This window comes from Musa acuminata, chromosome BXJ3-1 (genome assembly GCF_036884655.1).
Source record: "Musa acuminata AAA Group cultivar baxijiao chromosome BXJ3-1, Cavendish_Baxijiao_AAA, whole genome shotgun sequence".
Classification (NCBI taxonomy): Eukaryota; Viridiplantae; Streptophyta; class Magnoliopsida; order Zingiberales; family Musaceae; genus Musa; species Musa acuminata.
Genome location: NC_088349.1, coordinates 23,242,233 through 23,261,075, shown reverse-complemented (window position 1 = coordinate 23,261,075; position 18,843 = coordinate 23,242,233). Strand labels below are relative to the sequence as shown.

At 33.7% G+C, this 18,843-nt stretch overlaps 2 protein-coding genes across 2 annotated transcripts; both read right to left on the bottom strand.

Moving 5' to 3' along the window:
• Positions 1-11,405: 11,405 nt before the first annotated feature.
• Positions 11,406-12,343, bottom strand: LOC135628564 (zinc finger protein ZAT6-like). Its single transcript, XM_065135311.1, has one exon. The coding sequence runs from the start codon at positions 12,305-12,307 to the stop codon at positions 11,465-11,467; it is 843 nt and encodes a 280-aa protein (XP_064991383.1). The 5' UTR covers positions 12,308-12,343; the 3' UTR covers positions 11,406-11,464.
• An 800-nt stretch (positions 12,344-13,143) lies between these two features.
• Positions 13,144-14,377, bottom strand: LOC103973607 (uncharacterized). The gene is made up of 2 exons (XM_009388234.3): positions 14,122-14,377; positions 13,144-14,033 (listed from the first exon to the last, which is right to left on the bottom strand). Exons 1-2 carry the CDS (start codon positions 14,240-14,242, stop codon positions 13,300-13,302), a joined length of 855 nt encoding a protein of 284 aa, XP_009386509.2. The 5' UTR covers positions 14,243-14,377; the 3' UTR covers positions 13,144-13,299.
• Positions 14,378-18,843: the final 4,466 nt, after the last annotated feature.

Sequence of the window (18,843 nt, the reverse complement as noted above, 5' to 3'; positions counted from 1 at the left end):
AAGAAGAATTTAGCAGAAATCAAATTTCTAATAAGATGAAACTTGAATAGGCAAAACTCAACAAAGTTTCAATTCTAGCAGAATTTGAATGGTACATTTCCTGATTTGTTTGAGTGACCAAGCATGCTCCAATTCACTAAAAATGTGTCATTAGAAAGCTATATCAATCCATTTTCAAATGAACTCAGATTTGTAATTTTTTTTTTTTGAGTTCCTAACAGGAAGTTATAACGAATAGAGTAATGGAAGGTCAAAATTGATCATCTTTGTTTTACAGAATTGATAAAATCAATTTAAACATATATTTCAGAAGGCAAACATACTTCAAAATTTCTAAATTAGTGTTAAAAGAAAGATATATGAATCTAGTTTCCAAAGAACCAAGTTTTGCATAATTCAAAATTTTCACTAGAGAGTTATGAGCAATTTAGTAATAGAAGGTCAGAATTGATCATCTCTGTTTTGCAGAATTGATAGAATCAATTTAAACAGATGTTTCAAAAGGCAAACATACTTTAAAATTTCTAAATTAGGTTTTACAAGAAAGATATGTGAATCTAGTATCTAAAGAATAAGTTTACATAATTCAAAATTTTCACTAGAGAGTTATGAGCAATTTAGTAACGAATGGTCAGAATTGATCATCTCTGTTTTACAGAATTGATAGAATCAATTTAAATAGATGTTTCAGAAGGAAAATATATTTCAAAATTTCCAAATTAGATGTCAAAAGAAATATATGCGAATCTAGTTTCCATAAAACAAGTTTTGCGTAATTCAAAATTTTTGCTAGAGAGTTATGAGCAATTTAGTAACAGAATGTCAGAAATGATCATCTCTATTTTGTAGAATTGATAGAATCAATTTAAACAGATGTTTTAGAAGGCAAATTTACTTCAAAATTTTCAAATTAGGTGTCAATAGAAATATATGCGTATTCAAAAAATAAAGTTTTACATAATTCAGAATTTTCACTAGAGAGTTATGAGCAATTTAGTAACAGAAGGTCAGAAGTTGTAGTAATATCTGTTTTACCGAATACATGAGGTCTTTTCATTCATATGTTTGGATAGGTAAATTTACTCCAAATCTTTCAATTTTTATATCAAATAAAAGCTTAAGTCTCCTTTTATATGAAAGAGGTTTCTCCTCAATCTGAATTTGTGTAAAAAGTTATGGCCACACAAGTACTGAAAAGTCAAAATCTGAAAAATTTCAGATTCAACATTTGATGTATAAATGGCTTGGATATCTTACATACAGCCATAATCTTCTAATTTTCTCAAAATCAAGGTGAAAATAAGGATCAAAATTTATCTCTAGGATGGGTTAGAATACTTGCCTTTAAAAGTTTTGAATTTCAAATGTGGGGGAATTGATGCAAAGCCTTAAGCCAAGATAAAACCTCTTCTTCTTCAATTCTTTCTCTTTCTCTTGTCCTTCAATTCCTTCTCTTTTCAAGTTAAGTTGGCTGTAAAATTTTCCTTAATTGTGCTTTAAATTACTTAGGTTTGGCTCATGCTAAAATAACGAGGTGGCAAGCATGCATTGAGGTTTAGGTGTCATCTTTAGAATAAATACAAGTGGCTCATCCTTGCTAATGCCACAAGTCCTCCATTTTATTTTATTTTATTTTATTTTTTCTTAGTGTGAATCTTTCACAAATCACCTTCAATTAATGAGATTCACATTTTAGTCCCTTACAATATTTTTAATATATAAAAAAAATTTAGTGCTAAAGAATTATTAAAAAAATCCATATATTTAAAAATAAGTCCTTATAAATTTTCAAAAAAATGAGAGATGTTACACATCAACTTATAGAATTCTTCAGTGTAGTCGATGATGATTTTACTACCTTACTGGAGATTATTAAATTATGAAAAAAGAGTTTGAATATAATTAAATGAAAAAAAATCTCACAATGTCAAGGTTTTATCTTCGATCTTCTCTCAAGATGATATCTTCATCTTTCCTTTCCGAAGGTGCATCTCTAGCAACTTGTCACTGAAGTATAACCTCAAAGTCTTGTAACAATTAATTATACTTTTTGGGCTTTGGATGATATCCTTGTACTCAAAAAATTTCTCAACAGTACTATGCTAATCAAGAAACTCTTCATGTTAAAGTCAACCATGGAACTTTAGTAAGTCAATTTTGATGTTGTCATTTGCATGAAAAAATGTCTCCATGGTTGAGTCTCATACAGTTTCTTTAGATGCAGAGGGATTTATATCTTCAAATCTATCACTTACGTAACTATAACTTGAGCCTTTAGAACCATCGGTTTCTTGATGTTTAAGGCACATAGTAAGCTCTTCAACTTGTCTCCTTAGTACTTCAATTTTTGCATTCATTTCATCTCTATATGATTGCATAATTCTTTCATCGTCGTCCTCTACCCCCTTTTAGTTGCCATAAGAAAGGACTTTAAGAGCATGGCAAAGTTGTGATACAAAATAGTGTGAAATAAGATGAAGAGAGAAGAAGAAGAAGGTGAGAAAAAGAAGTGAGATATGAGAGAACGAAAGAGATTCTCTTCTTTTTCAAAAAGATAACTACGAGCTGATAGCTCAAAATACAAAAAATTGATAAGGTTATAAAAATAAGAATGCCTCATCAATTTTCCTTCCTTCTCCTTTTATAAATCCATTGGAAAATGAATCCCTCAACCACTTAGTTAATGGTTTACTAAAAGTCAAACATAAATTATAATACATATTAAATTTATGGTACATTGTATTTGGTATTTTGAATCTCCATAATTATCTCAAAATGTGAACTATTTTCTTAAAATTTGAAATAGTTGAGCTTGAAATTTATTGTCTTGATACTTGAGAGCATTCAATGCTCATTATACACTGCATCATTTAGTTATGGATCTAGAGGATATATTATAATCTGAATTATGTCTCACATATATTGTAACATTTTTTATTTAGTTTCGAATCACATATGGATCAAGATTTAGATTGATTTATAAATATATAATAAATATTTTAGATTAGTAGTTTAGATTGTAAAGGGATATAGATTAGTGCATGAGCCATTGGCAGCAATTTTCTTCTATTTTTATGCTTCAAATATAAAAATAAAAAAAAAATTAAGAAAGAACAAAATAATATTGGAAACTCAAAGACATATCAATTATAACAACTTTCATAGATATTTTCATATTTGATTTGAAGAATAATTTTTTATTTTTTCTCAAAAAAATTTGTTGATGAACTTTCTATCTTTGCAGGATGATGAAACTTCCTTGTCAAAACTTATGATCTTCAACCATAATCAATATTTAGTTTCCTTTTTCTAGTTTGTTTTTTTTTAACTTAGATAATTAATTAGAGATGTTATAAAACTTATGGAATTTGCAAAACTAATAGACAAATTATCGAAATAGGAATAATTAAGATGGTCAGGCATCACCCACACTCATCCAATTTCTGACACAGATCAAATAAGGTTAGGTTAAAATGACCTAGAAGATACCATCGTATTGGTAGGTGGTAGGCACTGGCACCACCATGCAAGATAAAAGAAGAACTCAGTCATGGCGCCCGCCACTGCGGAAGAACAAAACCAAGCAAGATGGCCACCTGATGATCCAGCATTTGACCCACAAACACTGTCACAGTCAGTCGATACTCTCTCTCTCTCTCTCTCTCTCTAAGATCCCAGTCTCGCTGCGTGGGAGCATTACTTCCCTGCACTGTCCTAACAAAGAAACAAAGCAGGCCAGAGTCGGAGTAAGAAGAGTGTGTGGCCATCTTGTGCTCGGGGTAATCAGAGCTCATGCTGCGAAAAAAATTTTATGTCAAGATTGAAATCAAATAAAATTAGATTTAACAATATATTACGATGCGTATCTTTCTTGTTGTTCAGAAGAATAAACCTTATCTAATCTACAAACGCTTCATCGTCGGATCTGATATATTAATCTGCAATATGGATTAGGGGATTAGGGGAGAGAGAGATTGAAAGAAAAACCTTGATATCTCAACTACATTAAGATGTACTAAGATCACCCCTTATTTAGCTCCTAGAGATCGCGAAAGCAGAGGGTTTAGGATAAGTTATTAGGAGAGTTCCTCAACGAAATACTTAGAAATTCCATTTCTAGTTAGTAACTTCTATCGATTTTTTTTGTTCTTTTCTTCTTCTTCAGCTCGGATCGAAAATAGAAGAGTTAAGCCGATCCAAAATTCAAAGGAGGTTCATGGCCAAGGGTAAAGATGTCAGAGTCATAGTCATTTTGGAATGTACCAGTTGTGCCCGAAGGTTATTTCCTAAGGAATCCTACTAAACTTCTTTTCTATTAGTCAATAACCATAATCAGAATCCAATCATATATATAATATATCTTATCTAATTAAATAGAGCCACATAATCTAATATTCTCCCAGTTGACCCATTAATTAGTAAGATACAAAAGATTTAAAATTAAAAATAAATAAATAAAATTTATTTAAAAATAATTTGACTCAATTGGATTCTGAAATTTTAGAAAAACTATATACACGCATGCGAATTTTAAAATAGACCAATAAATTTAATAATTATAATAATACTGTATTAAGTCTGACTAACAATATTAGTCATAGTGGTTATATACCATCAGTGTGACACTTCCTTTTATGTATCACAATATTGTTAGTCTTTCCTAATATAGTAAAAAATAACTCCTATAATTTGTCTTGTCAAGACAATATTGTCATCACATTCAACCATAATATGTATATATAAAATTATGAACAGGATAGTAGAAACAAATAACTTTAAGTACGTAAGCAAGAATATCAATTATAGTATCCACTCAAACATGCATCATCATATTCTTTATGGGATGCTCACAAACCCAATCAGAAGAACATATTTTCCAAATACTTTAGGCTATAAGTCCTAAATGAATGGATCAGCAATCAATATAGTGGAACTGAAGTAATTAATTGACATTAAATGTTTCTGGACTCATCTTCTTTAACCATCAATACTTTATACCATAATGCATAGAGATACAATAGTACTTGTCATTCTTCGAGAAGAAAACTACTACAATGTCATAAAATATCTTCAATGACTTAGTAATTGAGTCTGACTACACCAAGTCCTGAGATAAAATTTTGCAGTCAAAAATTTAATTAGTGATCTCAAAGCATACCACAAAATCAACTTTTATTATTAATAAATTGTCCCTCTAATTGACATAAATATTAACCGTAAAGTGGACTTCTTATTATTGAGGTAATTTATATAATCAACATTTGAAAAATACCATTATTTCAAACTGATATAATTTTATACATGTGAGCATATAATCTTTTGTCCCTTTTAGATATCTTATTACTTTCTTTGTAGTCTTTTAGTGTTTTTACTTGTTTTTACTTTTGGGTAACTCCAATATATACCCAACATTTTAATTATAAAACTAATATCTGTTCCGACATAGGCTTGAGCATAGACTTCCAACTGTGCATATACAAAGAATATCTTCTTTATCTGATTCTTTTCAAGTCATTTTAAAGAATTTACAATTGATTAAAACTTTGCTTTTATGATTTACTGAACAAAATTATATATTAAAATCTTTTTAAGACTCAATTGATATATCCTTTCTAAGATAGTCTTCATAATCATTGAGGTCTATCCTTGAATTACTCAACGTTAATAATATAAGATGTCTCATTCATATCAACCATCTTAAAACTCTTAATGACAAATTTCTTGATTTAGTATAATAAATCAAGATCACTATTGGTAAGACAAAATATTATCCCTATATAAGATCAATATAATAAACTTGCTCCTACTGATATAAATACTGATAAATAGTATTTACCTTAAATCTGAAATAATGATATCAAGAACCTTTATATATCATTATTTTGAAACTTGTTTAAGGTCATAAATAAATTCCTGAATTTGCGTACTAAACTTTATGTTTCTTTTATTTTCTTTGTAAATCATTTAGAGTAACCTATATAAAGCTAGATCTAAAAAATAAAATATTTTCATATCATTATGATATAACTCAAACTCATACTGAGTTATTAATGTCATGATGATTCTTAACGATTTCATTAAAAATCTCATTATAGTCAATACATTTTTTATAAGTAAAACTTTTAACCACAAGTCTGACCATTATATCGTTCAACATTGTCCTTTGAGTCACATTTATATAATAGATTCTTTTACAATTATTAGACAATTTGATAAATTATCAGACACCATTCTGGTTATTAATTTTAACTCTTTTTTTATTGCATCATATTACTTTTCATAATCATTAATTTTCATAACATCTGAAAACAATAAGGATCCATTCTGATTCCTATATCATAATATAATTCGTGTAGATATGTCATATAATAACCATAAATAACATGATTCCTTTCTCTTTGAGATATTTCCAAGGTTGGCAATTATGGTTGTTCTACAAGACCATTAACAGCGATATCAATATAATGTGAGAGTTTAGTAATGTTATTTTATTATTCACTTTCATCAAATTATTTAATAATTTGAATAACAACAATCTCTCGAATAATAAAGAAGTATTAACTTGAATCTCCTCTATATCAAAATTGAATTTTGAGATTTTTACTCCCACTGATTTGCTATTTTATAGGAATCTTATGTTACGAGATTTAATTGTCCTCTGATTAGAGCAATAAGATATGTACCCCTTTAAACTTTTCTGAATAGATAATAAAATATTCAGAAATAATTATTAAATCTAATTTTATTTTATGTGAGTTAAAGATCCTTATCTCTACAAGACAATCTCAAATATGTAAATATCTTAAGTTCGATTTCCTATCGTTTCATAACTTAAAGAAGTCATGTAATTTACTTATTAGGAATACCATTTAAGATATATATAATTGTCTTTGGAGCTTCTTCTCACATTGATTTGGGTACAAAAGAATAATCTATCATGCTCCTAATCATATCTATAAGATAGGATTATATCTTTCAGCAATCATATTCTACTATAACACATCTAATAAATTATATACCTTATTTTTTCAAGAATCTCGCAAAAGAATTAGAATTATAATTGGGTTCATCATAAATACCATAAAATTCATTACCTTTGTCAGATATGATAATCTTAATTTTTTTATCTAATTGTCTATCGATTTCATTTATGTACACTTCAAGAGTGTAAACAATCATAGACTTTACATAAATTAGATATATATAATCATATCTCAATATGTTATTTATATGGTGATAAAATGTCTCTCTTTAATGAGACGAAAGTATAGAGTGATAAACATAACCCCAAGGAGTTTATAAAACTATATTTTATTTAAATATTTAATTGTAGGATCATTGTAAACTTAAGATTCATACTATTATATAGAATTCAAAGGTTAATTTTATTGAATCATAGCAAGTTTACAACCACTAAAAGAGAAATAATATTTTAATAATTCTAGGTAAGGAACCCAAATTCCTAGAATTATAAGAACATATTATCGATCCTCAAGATTTATTAAATTGAATCATCTTTAGATATAGACGATAAATACAAACTAATATCGTTTTCACTTTAAGATGATTCCCTATAATGATAAATATCTCATTCTCTTTTGGTTTTATTCCCCTTCATTTTTTTTTCTTTATGAATATCTATTATTGGTAACATATGATGAAGCATCAAATTAATCCATCAATAATATCTATAATATTTGATTTGAACCATATAAAGGTTATATTTATACCCTTTTCATTTCAAATCAAATCTTATAGTCCTTTTCTTTGTTACAGAATCTTTGTTACATGAGTAACACTTTATTATGACGATATTCTTTTATGAGTTTATATAATAATTATAAACTCAGGTGACTTATACTTCATCCTTATTTTAGTGTTACCTACTTCATCCTTATTTTAGTGTTACCTACTCCCTTTGTAGTGCTCAAAATATTATGAGTCTTGAGCTTACAGCTTTATCATTTATTTTGAGAATATAATCTTGAATTCCTCAAATACTATCATATGTCAATTAATGACTTATCAAAAAATTTAAATTAATCCTTAGATATTCTCATGCGCTAGTTGTAAACTATTCTGAAGTCAAAATATCATAAGATTGAGTCTTTCATGCTTTTCTTGTTCAGTCACATTAATTATTTATTTCATAGAACTTTCAATAATTAAGTTTATGTTCTGTTCAATTAATCCGATCAAGGTCTCACTCACTCAATACAACTTATATATGCTCAAGCCATTTATTTCATAAAGTATAAGGACATTTACAAAAACACAATAAAGGAAGTGCCATAGTAATAATATAACATTAATACTTTAAGTTTTCAAAATATAATGAACTATTAATATCATATATATTTTCACCTTTGGGTGAAATATTGACATATCTAGTGTTCACTCAAGATCACTTATGGAGGACTGATACCATCCTTGTGGAATAGTATTGTTACCTTTAGGTATACAACCCTAAACTGCAAGGATATCCAAAATAGTATCATCTTATCCCATCACATAATTATTTAAAATAGATTCTCCTTTGGGATTATCTAAATCTTCTAATTATATATGTCATCGTGAATATTATTTTATTTAATATAATTTAGGATCAATTCCATAACGTATTTTATAGATTATTGGTCCAGGTCACTTTGCTGACTATAGGACCAATATAAAAAGATAAAATACAGTCTAAAATATCCCATGAATGATAAGAACTTTATTTTAATTCATATCTCATAAGCCTATCATCCCAGGCTACTTTGGTAGCTACCGGTCAAATAAAAATTAGGAAGATAAATTATAAATAATATTCACTAAATTTCTTTATCTTGATTCATACTACCATTATGAATATTATTTTATTTAATATCATTTAGGACTAATTTCATAATATATTTTATAAATTATTAGTCTAGGTCACTTTGGTGGTTGTAAGACTAATACAAAAATATAAAATATAATCTAAAATATCCTATAAATGATAAGACATTTATTGTAATTCATATATCATAAGTTTATCATCCCGGGCTACTTTGACAGATATCGGCCAGATAAAACTTATGAAGATAAATTATAAATAATATTCACAAATTTATTTATCTTGATTCATCCTGAAATAGTTCAATAATAAAATAACAATCATAATAATTATTAAATATTAATCAATAAAATAAAAAACTCATATGATAATCATGCTAACATATAAATCATGAAGAGTCTTTATGTGAAAGAAAATTATCATTTCACAATTTCAAATATATACATGTGAATAATCAAATGAATATCCAAGAACAATAATTAGATTTTATTTATCATATGTTAAAACATAATCAATAATTCATATGAGAAAACTAAAAAAGTAACCATAATTTATAGTTTTTTAATCAAAAATTAAATCAAATCAAATAACCAAAATATAATCATGATTAAATTCAATCATAATTATAATAAATCATATTTATTAAATTTATAATTGAGAATATAACTTAAAATTCTCAATTTTACAAGGGTAAAATTGTAAATATATTGAAAGGACAAAACTTAATTATATAAGGCAAAACTGTAATTTATATAGGGCAAAACTGTAATTTGGCAAAACCCTAGCATGAAGGGTAAAACTGTAAATATGCCAAAAGAATTAAAGGATATTAATAAAATACAGAAGGTCAAAGTTGTAAAAGGGCAACCCTAAGGCAAAAGGTACCCACTTTAGCAGTCCCATCTCCACCTCCTAAAGACGGCCCCACCAGAATGTCACACTCGAGTTTGTTGTGTACACTCAGATGCTTCAGTTGGCTGCTAAGTATACACAACTTCATGTACTCCATTCAATTGATTGCAATTATAGCCGAAACAAGAATTCCTGCAGATTTCTGCATAAAGAAGAACTCAAACAACTCCACCTTCGGTCTCATAGATCACTGCAGCATATGTTCATAATGTTTCTTTTTTGTTCATTGTGTTTGTGTACAATAAAATAAACATCAGCAGTTAGTTTTAGATGAAAAGAAGATAATCTCATCATAAGCATGATTATTTAACTATGGTAGTTTTGTACTTAGGAAATTACACCTAAAGAAAAGAGTGCAACTAAACTAAGCATGAGTGTCTGCGTATCATCTATCTCACTCCATATTTACATGTAAAAATTTGCCAGAAAAATAATTTATCTCATTGTAATATTTATTGACCAGCAAATGATTTTTACTAACGAGAAACAAAACTCACTCGATTCACCAAAAATCATTTCACGACCTGAATCATAATCACACTGAAGAAGCACAACAGCAATCCATATGAACTATGTGAGAAGCCCAAGCGTTCGCATCTGTAATTGCAACCTTGAATTGTTGATGATCTTGTGCTAATTGCACAGAGTTCCAGTGTTTTTCTAAAGCAGAATTTTTGAAGACCAAACTGAATCAAATTGCCACACGTTGATTGTTTGGCTCTTACTGGGTGTGTGAACTGTACAGTGACATACGCATGCTAAAGATAGCAACAGCAAGGTCTCCTTCAAGGATTGGACTTGGAATAAGTCATAGAAATGGAGATGACCAGGAATATAGCATGCAAGTAAAGCATACAGAAGAAATATACATCTTGGTTATTTGTGTGAAGACAAGTTTGTAGATGTCAACATGAAGAGATGAACGTTTCACAAAAGAAGCACGCTCGTCCAGTTCAGAAGAAGTCAAATGAGGAAGGCAAACAAAGGTGATAACTGGCATGAGTTCATCTAACATGCAGCACTTTCTAGGATCAAAGATGAGCAGCCACTTCCAATTGCCTCTTCATTCCACCTATTATGATGTATATATAATTACTACTCCACAAATGTTTCTCTCCTTTTTCCAGCCTTGACCATTATGAGAGCCAACAAATAGCAGCAAAGACCACAAGTTTGACCTTCGCAACTGTTGTATGTCATCATGACAATACCTTCACGATTGATCCGAAGCATATATTAAAACCTATGTATGTAGTCATTTATGAATATTCATGCCCTAAGATAATGCTTTTTTTTTTAACAATTAACAAGCGAATATATATATATATATATATATATATATATATATATATGTATGTATGAAAATACATTTCTTAGAATGTTTCCTACGGAATTCAATTATCCATCCCAACAATAACAATAATACTAAGCTGTCTTCTTCCTAACTTAAATTGATCGAAAACCCGGTCCACACGGATCGTTCTTGCAAGACCCGGTCCACACGCAAACCGATACCAACCCGATAGACCCCGATGATGGCGGCTACTGAGAGGCTTGACACGGGTGCATGACGTGCATGCGTGCACGCTCACACCTCTCGGATGTCGTCTATCACAAGCAACATGGCATATCAAATCTCATCCTTTGCTTCAGTAGACTAAAATAAATCCAAGAGTGAGAAGAAATATAATTATTACATATAAACAAACAAAAGAATAAAATTGAACACATCCATCATATGAAACTAATTAGGGTCGGTAGCGGTGGTTCCATGTCGGCTTTTACCGCCGCCGCCAACGGACGTGCCTTCTTTGGGGTCAGCAACAGAGGGCTCAACACCTCCTCCCCCTCCTCTTTCCTTGCTGCACTCAACCTGCCGACGAGACCCGTCTCTCGAAGCTGCGGCTGTGGTGGCCGGTTCAGGTCGAACCCCCGGTCCCTCCCCGAGCTCGCCGCCCCTGAAGATGACGCCGCCGTCGCGGTGATCGCGGTTCCAGCAGTGGCACGGCCGCCGATGACGCCGTCGTAGTGGCACCTCATGTGCCCGCCCAGCGCCTGCCCCGTCGGGAACGACTTGTGGCACACCGAGCACTCGTGAAGCTTCCCCAGTGATCCTGCGACCACGACAGGAGCTCCGCCACCGTTCGAGACCGAGGCGGCGTCATCACCTCTCGCCGCCGCTGTCGTGGCTGCGGGCTTCCGGTGGCTGGTCTTGTGCCCCCCGAGAGCCTGGTAGGACGGGAACGCCTTCCCGCACACGGAGCACCCATAGGACTGTGCTTTCGGAGGCGGCGAGGGCAGCGGCGGCGGTGGCACATGTTCGTGTTCGAACGCTGCTCCGCCACCGACGTCGCGGGAGAGCATCACGAGGCAAAGGGCGTAGAACTCCTCCTCGGTGTTGAGGCGGCGGCGGGAGAGGCGGTCAGCGTCCTCATCGGGAACTTCCGGAGAAGAAGAGGGGGAGGGGCGGGGGCGCTTCGACCGCTTCCCCTTCGTCGTGGACCCCACCTGGTAGGGCGGTGGCGGCGACGACGATGGCGACGGCGAGGGCGTCTCTTCTACGGCATCTACGGCCATCAGATCCTTGCTCTCTTTCTGGCTCGGACAGACGATTCAAGCAGCCAACAAGACGAAGAGCGACGAGACGTCTCAAGATATATATAGAGAGAGCGAGAGAGAGAGAGAGAGAGAGAGAGAAAGATGGGATGGCAGAGTGGAGTGGCGTTGCGGTTGGCACGCTTGAGGCGGCTGAGAGACATCAAGCCAAACTTGGATGGGATCAATTCACGGGTTATTGTTGTAACTTGCCCGCTTCGTTTACCTGCTTTGTGATTGAAGTAAGGCGTGGACCCACAGGTATACGTGAGTCGTCGTCGCTACCGTCGTTTCCGAGTGACTTGTCGGGTCGGGAAATAACGTCTAACCCACGAAAGAAAAATCAAACAACGACTTGAGACGCAAAGCATGACTGATTGGGCATGCGGTGACGAACGACGCGGTGCGGTGAACGTCGTTTGTTGGCCGTACAAGATGACAAAAGAGGGCACATGGTGCTATTCGTGGTCGAGCCACGACTTTTAGTGCACGAAGATACTGACCGAGTTAGCCCCACGTGCTTCTCACTCTTGATGGCTAACAGGCGCGGACGTGGTAAGCGTCAACCGGTGCGATTATGAAGAAGTCAACGGGTTCTTTTTGACTTTGGATTTCAAGCCAATATCTTTCCTTAAGATTGGATAATTCTAGAGATTAAACTCTTCCTGCTTAGAAATGCAATAGATAAGCATGATGTACGTATGTATGTCGCTGCGTATGACCTTGTTACAAGTCAGACCTTTTGTCTTACTGTCACCAAGATGTGTTTGATAGTACGTGTGTGTGTGGCTCAAGCTTACTCTGTTGACTATGATCACTTCTTCCTCAAGGGCGAAATCAATAGATTGATTGCTATGTCCAATCCTTACACAATGCAAAGATTACATGAGAAAGAGCTGCCTCATCATCATCATCATCATCATCATCATCATATCATCAACATGAGGAGAGAGGAGAGCGAGAGAAGAGACAAGTCACCAAACCTTCCTTTCGCCCACAAGTCCCGAAACCTCCTCCCACAGCCCAAGACTCCCCACACTGGCCACGCCTGCCACACTTGGGCTGCAGGCCACCACCCTCCAAAACCCCGCCCTGATCTCGTCCCTCAGCTGCTCCCTCTCCCACCCACAGTAGCCATCGAAGAACCTGAAGTCCCCCGCCCCCACCACGTCCCTCTTCACCATCTCCGCCGCGCACCCCACGCACTCCTTGGTGCCGTAGTACAGCCCCTCCATCACCTCCTCGAACACCCCGTCCTCCCCTCCTCGGGGGCCGACCAGGAACAACGCCTCCTCCAGCGGCCCGCCGAAGAACAGCGGCCGGTCCGAGAACACCCCCGCCACGTCCAGGTCCACCGAGGGCGTCTCCTTGATGGACATGAGCGATGGCCGGTTGAGGATGACGCCGGTCGGCCCCAGCGGGCCGGCCGAGAGGAGGAGGATCACGGTACGCTCGAAGATGTGCACGCCGTCCAGCTTCTCGGTGGCGATGAGGAGGCAGCCCCGCTCCGGCTCGTGCAGCAGGTGCGCCCACTTGTCGCCCACCGGCTCCGGAGGCGTTGGGCTTCGGTCCATGCCGCATAGAGCAAGCGATGCGGCAAGACTGGATGCTTGCTCGCCGGCGACCAGCCTTGCCCTGAAGGATCTCCAGTCTGATCTGATCACTAGCTCGCCGTCCTCGTCCTGTGGCTGAGGCCTGAGATTGCAGCCTGGTAGGTTGGAATTAGCTAACACCATGACACTCTCCACCCATCAATACCAAAGACCTTGTCGTGGAGAAGGAAGAACAGCACTTACAAGTTACAGTTGAAGATGAGGTGCCACCGCTTCCATGGAAACCTTGACCGGACCTCTTCTTGTGGAGGACTGGCGATTTCGGCTTGAAGGATTTGCAGGTTAGGAAACAGGATGCCTCCATTGATGCTTATGGCCCAAAACTCATTGGCTTTCTAAGCTTATATATGCCAAAGCAGACAGAACAACGAAGCGGGTGCAGATGATGAAGAAGCTCCACCACCAAAAAAAAAGGAGCAAGAAAAAGAAGAAGAAAAAGCTTTCACCACAGGATTTGGAGCCCAATCCAACTTGGATATAATACATCTCTTTTGCTCTCAGCAGCCAATGTCTACAAAACGTATGTCATGATCGTAGAGTTCCACATAGGCTGGTCATTTCTTGTGGTTCCTGCATTTTGGGTGCTGCTTCATTACTTTGGATTTTCTTGGCCATGGTTTAGTTTGAGAAGCCTTGCGACTGGTGATGTGGAATTGAGGTAGCCATGAAATATGGACAGTGGATCTCTTTCTTGCTGCATTCTCTACTCAATCTGGAGCTTCCATTACCGAGCAGCAGATTGCATCTCCACCATCGAATCCATGAGCTGGAAGAGACAGTGACAGCCCTTCTGCATGAAACACATTCCAAATGAGGCAAAGAACTGTGGAATATGCACATTTGAAACATATATAACACACACACACACACACTTGTGGTGACACTCAACAATGTCATGAAGAAGGGTTTATAATTATACCATATGATAGACTAATTAAAAATAATGATCATTCTGATTTACATATGCCATTTAAAGGAAATGAACACCATCAGTTATTTACTTTCCTACTTTGCCATATTTATTTATGAAAGATAAATTCCATCTGGTTGAAGCATAAGAGAATTGTGAAATAAGAATATGGTTTAATTAAGCTAGAATTGAGGATTTGTTTTGAGAAAGTATATACTCTTTTATACACATAAGATTGCATATAACATAAATAATACCAAAATTGCATCAAATTATAACATGTAATTAATATGATTATTGCAATTTATATATGACTATTGCTTTTTTTTCCTTTGTATTTTGGTAATGGAACTGATAATCTACTAACAATAGGCAAAATCTAGTTTTATTTCTTTTGGAGGAAAGGAATTCCAACAAAATCATGGTTAGTTTTCTTTGCAATTTGTATTATCTATTCATGTTAATACAATTCTAAACATCTTAAGCTCAATTTTGTAAAAAAAGAAAAAGATCTTTTACTTGTGAAGTCATTGAGAATTGTGAATGTTGTAAATATTGAAAAATAAAAAGGTGCTCGATTTATATTTTAAAAATAAGATTTTTAATATAAAGCAAATACAATATCGACAACATAACCTATTGTACTCAATTATGATTTGTAATTTAATTTATTCAAAATAGACAAAAAAAGACCATGCCGAATCATCAATCATATTTCATAAATTTTCCAAACCTAAAAATTTAGTCAAACAATGATCAACACCCTTAGCACCAACAAATTACAGAGCTTTTGTGGGTTTAATCAGGCATAAATCATATTTTATTATTAGTATTTTATAAAAATATTTTCTCGTTTTATTTCTTTAGTACGGGAAGAAAAGAAAATAAATAAGGCTTTTGCCACTTATCGAAAGTGATTGGTAGGCTTAATTGATTAACAAAATCATACATCAATATGTTTTGAAAAAATATAAAAAAGTAAGAAACAACTTAGATTCTTTAGCTTGCAATTATTTACTGAATCAAGATCTGAGCATCATGACTTTGGTTGCAACATTGGTGGGCTTAATTCTTTAGCTTGCTTCTGGATTAAGTGTCTTTATACTATGTTTTCTGTTTTATTAATATAAAATCGAAGATAAACAAATAATAATAATATATTCCCCATAGTTAGAGAGCCTTTATGTTGATGGTTTTAATTAAAAATATATATTTAGTACTAAATAAATTATTTAATATCTAATAATTATTAGATTATATGATCCTATAAGATATATTATGGATATGATTGAATTCTAATTACTCATAATTATCGCCTATAAAAAGATAAAAGCTCATAAGAACTTAGTACGAATAATTAAATATACATATACATGTGACATTGTTGAGAGATTACATATCTTCTCTATCTCCCTTTAATCAAAATAAATCAATTAATGAGATATTATATATCTTCTCTCATCTTTTCTTTATCTCTAAATTTATCGCTCATAGTAATTCTACAAAGAATAGAAAGAAAAAAGAAGACAAATCTAGTTTTAAATCAACATAGATTTTAGATCCGACGATTGTGTTTATAAATCAAATAAAGATTTTTTTAAGTAGTATCGAAAGGTACATATCATAAATTTAGATCTATTGTTATTTAATTTTATATTTTGATATTAAAATTTCTTACATAATAATAATATGTTATAATTTTTATATTTACAATAGTATCAATCCAAATTTAGAATGAATGAATGTTATGCTTTAAGGTTTGAAATTTCAACACAATCAAGCACAATAAGCACTTTTATTCTCTCACTTAATTAGCAAAGATTTTATGTTATAGTCATATGAAATTTCTACATTTATAGTATTTAAAGTAAATAATAGTAACCACTGGAATTATTGTTTCTTCATATGTAATTCTCTTAAACATTTACAAGTTTTGTGTTTTTGTGAAGGAAATTAAAAAAAAATAAAACAGCAATAGTGAATCTGTATTACCAAAATGAATCCATAACCTTTGACTGTTTGATAACGAGATCAAAAGGTCAAAACTCGTCTTTATCATTTATAAAAAATAATCATGAAAGGAAGTAATTATAAAATAACTAATAAAAATAATATATAGAAATGCAAAATGAATACAGAATGACAATGTAAAACAAGACTTTAGTGAGTGCTGCATGGGGAGTGTTAAAATCAATTGAGAGAAGAAAGTCCATATTATTATTATTATTATTATTATTATTATTATTATTATTATTATTATTATTATTATTATTAATTTAAGCTAAATAAAATTGATGGACATATCTATGCATTTATAATGACATATTATAAATAACAAACATCATGCATTATAGCATTTAATTCATCGATCAAACATATATCATCAATTTTTATTTGATAGATAAAAAAATAAAAAATATCAAAAAGCAGATATTGCATCAAATCAATCACGGCAATTATGATTACTTATAAGTCATGTTTCTCGTATTAACTAAATTTTTTTAAACGATTTATGGAAAAACAATTCATAGGATCACTTAATTTTACATGATAAATTTATTTATTTTATATGATAAAGGTTAACAATACTGATTTCTCTTTTAAGAAATACAATAAGTTAGATTCAATAGAATTTAATCAATCATTTGACAAATTGTCTTAACCATTTTAATTTCATATGTAAAAATAATATAATCAAGTATTTTAAAATATAAATTTTATTTTTTTAATGTCTGTTAAGACTATTGAATCTCGGATTTTGATGATGAAATCAATTGATGAGATAATTGATATAATCCATATTATTGAGTTAAGTGTGCATGATTAACTACGATGGCCTGAAAACATAAAGCAAGGATACTAGAGTCAAGTTCGATGGACTTTTGAGAGTCCAAATATTCGTCGGAAATACTACCGGAACCAACCAAGAAGAAATCGAGGACTTGTCGGAGGTTCGCGGAGATCACTGAGAAGGCTCGGCTACTCACTGAATTCGTCACAAGATCGGGAGCCTGCTGGGAGTCCGCCGGAAGAAATTCGAGGGCGTATCGGAAGTCCGCCGGAAGATTGTCGGAAAGCTCGCCGGAACAAGACTCGACGTTTTCCGGTTAAAAACTTGCTTAGGATTATGTTTTTAGTTACGTAGTTCGCATGTAATTAGTGTTAGGATTAAGGGATAATCCTATATCCTGGTTATGGACCAATTGGGCCTAAATGTGACCTGGTTTGGGCCGGACTTGAAGCCCAACCAGAGATCCGTAAGGACGGGCGGTGGAACCGTCGGACTGGGCGGTGGCACCGCCCAGAGCCCGAAGGGTCAAGCGGTGGAATTGTTAGACTGAGCGGTGGCACCGCCCATCACCCGAGATCAGGCGATGGCACAGCCATTGACAAGCGGTGACACCGCCGGTACACTGTCAGTGTCAGACACTGATAGGCGGTGGCACCGCCAGCCTCGAAAACCCAAGAGAATTCAAAATTTGGAGCCCAAATTTGAATCCTTTTGGGGCCTATAAATACCCCTCAATTCTCAACTGAGATTACAATTTTTGTGAAAGCAATAGATTGAGATAAAGGTCTTAGAAAAGTCTTTAGCAAGTATTATCTTCAATTGCTTGAGTGTTCACCTCCTTCTTTCTATTCAAAATTTTGTAAGAGTGTGAACCACTTGTAAAAGGTTGTAAGAGGGGTATTTGTCCTTCCCCTTCAAGATTTGCTAATGGAAGTTGGGAGCCTCATCGAAGAAGGCTTCGCAAGTGGATGTAGGTCATTTGACCAAACCACTTTAAATTGGCGTGTTCATTGAATGTATGAGTACTTACCTTTCTGCAATAGTTATCTACACAGCAGCAAGTTTCCGGTTTTTACTTTACTCAAGTTACTATCAAAGCGAAATCTACTTGCATTTTACGGAATCATTTTCGAACTTACAAGTTTTAATCCGCTACACTAATTCAAACCCCCCCCCTCCCCTTAGTGCCACTCTGATCCTAACA